The sequence below is a fragment of the Nanorana parkeri genome, unplaced genomic scaffold, assembly GCF_000935625.1.
Source record: "Nanorana parkeri isolate BGI_ZX_2015 unplaced genomic scaffold, ASM93562v1 scaffold1600, whole genome shotgun sequence".
Taxonomy (NCBI): Eukaryota; Metazoa; Chordata; class Amphibia; order Anura; family Dicroglossidae; genus Nanorana; species Nanorana parkeri.
This window is the reverse complement of record NW_017307868.1, coordinates 160,001-162,728: the sequence shown is the minus strand read 5'-3', so window position 1 is coordinate 162,728 and position 2,728 is coordinate 160,001. Positions and strand designations below refer to the sequence as shown.

Genomic DNA, 2,728 nt, shown 5'->3' with positions numbered 1-2,728 from the left:
TCATAGTGTTGATGGAGGAATTTGCCCTGTTTTAGCCCGTGGGCTGAGTGAGAAAAATTGAGCAGTGAACAGCCAGCCTTAGTCTATGGGCAGCTGTGTGCAAACAACAGGCCTGCATTTACACTCCATCCAGGTGCAGACAGAAAAAAAACGTATCAGAGATCCATTTCGCTGGACCTCATCGTGCCGGATCGGGGGTAATCTGATGTAAATGGACACATGTTTGCTTACATCCGATTTCCCATAGACTGACATGGGTTCTGCCAGTTTAAGTTCTTTCCTCCATCACAAGGCGGAGGAAAAAAACTGTATGGACATGGATGTCACATCAATGACATCTGCTCCGTACTGCTGTGATCAGGAGGGGATCTGTGCACAGATCCCCTCCTGATCAGCCCATGTGAAAGGGGTCTAATGCAATGGACTACAATGTGTCACAGAGCGCTGCAGCACGAGTGTGGAAAAACTAAACCAAAAAAAAGTACTGTATATGGGCATTGCAATGAAGCCTGTCATCTCAAGTATATTTAAAGGGTTTCTAAACCCTCCGTTTTTTTTCATATATCTACTGCTAGCAAGCAGTAGATATATGCAAAAAGTGTAAAAAAAAATTAAAATGTTTAAACGTACCCGTCTTCGCTGCGCACTCCCGTACGAAAATGCTCAGGCGACCGCAAAGCATCTTGGGGCGGGCGCAGTTCGGATTTTCACCCAGGAGACAAGGAGAGACGCAAGGTGAGTCTATGGACGCGTGCGCCCGCATGTGGGACAGGAAGTGCCAGCAAGGACAGAGGAGTCAGCGCTGGATCGGACAATCGCAGCAGCGCTGGAGAGAAGGCTGAACGGGACAGGAAAGAAGAGGAAGATCGGATTAGGAGACATCATTTAAGGTAAGTGCTTACACTAACATTGGGGGGAAGGAAAAAAATTGACTTTAATGTCACTTTAACACGTCAACATTGAACACAACAGAAGTGATGCAAAAGCAGCCTTAGGAAATTTGCAAGCACTGAATTGCAGAAATACACTGCTGATCCCCTCACGCCCGTGTACCAACCCAACCAATTTATTTCACATATTATTCACGTTGGTCCATTGATAAGAGGACGCTTTTATACATTCGCTGTAATAAAACTCGAATACTCCGTGAATAGTCTATGGCAAGCGCCCCTGCATTCCATACACATTAGCCGCGCACTGCGTATCACACGTCTCTGTTACTGGCAGCCTGACCACATACAACATGGCCGTAGTCTTCACAGCGTTCCCCAGAGAGCAGCCAACGCCTCGAGCGCTCCTTACAGCCAATGGAAAAGAGGCGCTTTTGCCCCGCCCAGCTCGCCGGTTTTTCCAGACCGTATGAGCCATTTTGCACTCAGTTGTTAGTGTGCAAGCGTCTGGATAGTCAGGGAGGGGGGAAGCCTTCGGTTGTGTGAAGCGTTGTTATAATATCAGGATTATTTCTCGAGACACGTTCTTCCCTCGACGTCTGGTTTCTATTTAGATGGCAAGCTTTCCCGATTTTGTAAACGAAAATGAAATAGGTAAGTCCATTCTTGTAGAAGTCATGAAGGTGATCGCTGTGTGGCTTCATCTGGATTGTAACGTGGTGTATTAGTGCAGTGCTGAGGCTTTGACTAGGTGCAGCTCTGTGCTTGTACTGATGTCATTGGAGGAGATGTGCATTGCTTCCCCCATGTGTATTGCTTCCCCCATGTGTACTGCTCCAAGCTGTGGAGATGCACGGATGCTAATGCCAATTCGTCTGTCTCCGCTAAACAATAGCAAATCGCAGCACATGCGCTAAATCCATCTATTGGTGAAGTGATCCATACATGTCCACCATCTGGATCCCAGCCTTGTATGCGTTTTGTCCTCCATGTAGGGTGAAATGCGTATTTGGCAAGGATCCAGGCGGTGGATATGTGTGGCTTATCTTACCAGTAGATGGGTTTAGTGTGTGCTGGATTTGCTGTACATGTCTAATAGCATGTTTTGGTGATCATGTTGTTCAATTTAGCACGTCCACTGCTAGGGGGGAGGGGTGATGTGTCAGAGCTGGTGGGGCTGTCTGCTGGGCTCACTTCAGATCCTCTCTGACCTGTGCCTTTCATAAAATAAGACTGAGGCTCAGTTTGCTAGGCTTTAACACTGGAATAAGGATCTTTATTTGGTCCATGTGACTGTCATTTTGGAATGGGCTGCAAGTAACGTGTCACTTGTAAATAATTAGCTTTTGCTCTTTTAGTGTTGTAAACTGAGCCTTTGATCCCCTCCTGTTTACACTGACACACTGGAGGGAATTCATCAAAACTGGAGCAGTTGCTCATAGTAACCAATCAGCTTTTGTCTTCAGTTTGTTCAGTTAAGGTTTTGAAGATGAAAGAGAGAAGCTGATTGGTTACTACGGGGGACTGCTCCAGTTTTGATTCCCTCCAATGATTCATCTAGTGGCTGTATAATTCCATCCAATGTGACTTCCATCACCCTGAATTGCAGTGATTATTACAGCTAAAACTAGTTGTCATTTGATCACAAAGCGTACACTCCCCTCACACGTGTGTAACGTCATACTGAAGATTTTCTTTTGTCTTTACCATGCCGGCCTGAGTTGGGTTGTCGGCGGTCTGAGCTGCCATTGTATATGTTATGCTTCCCATGTCCACACATTCTGTAGGCTCCCATCCCCCCCTTCTTCTTTTTTTTTTTTTTTTTTTTTTTTTTTGTT

The 2,728-nt window shown here is 45.9% G+C and overlaps 1 protein-coding gene across 2 annotated transcripts in view; it reads left to right on the top strand.

The window, feature by feature from the left end:
* Positions 1-1,431: 1,431 nt before the first annotated feature.
* The window catches only part of WSB1 (WD repeat and SOCS box containing 1), an 18,334-nt gene continuing 17,037 nt past the window's right edge, over positions 1,432-2,728 (top strand). For both annotated transcript variants that reach the window (XM_018570809.1, XM_018570808.1), the window contains exon 1: positions 1,432-1,544. In XM_018570809.1, the coding sequence (XP_018426311.1) occupies positions 1,505-1,544 (40 nt within the window). In that variant the 5' untranslated portion in view covers positions 1,432-1,504. The remainder of the gene's footprint in view (positions 1,545-2,728) is intronic.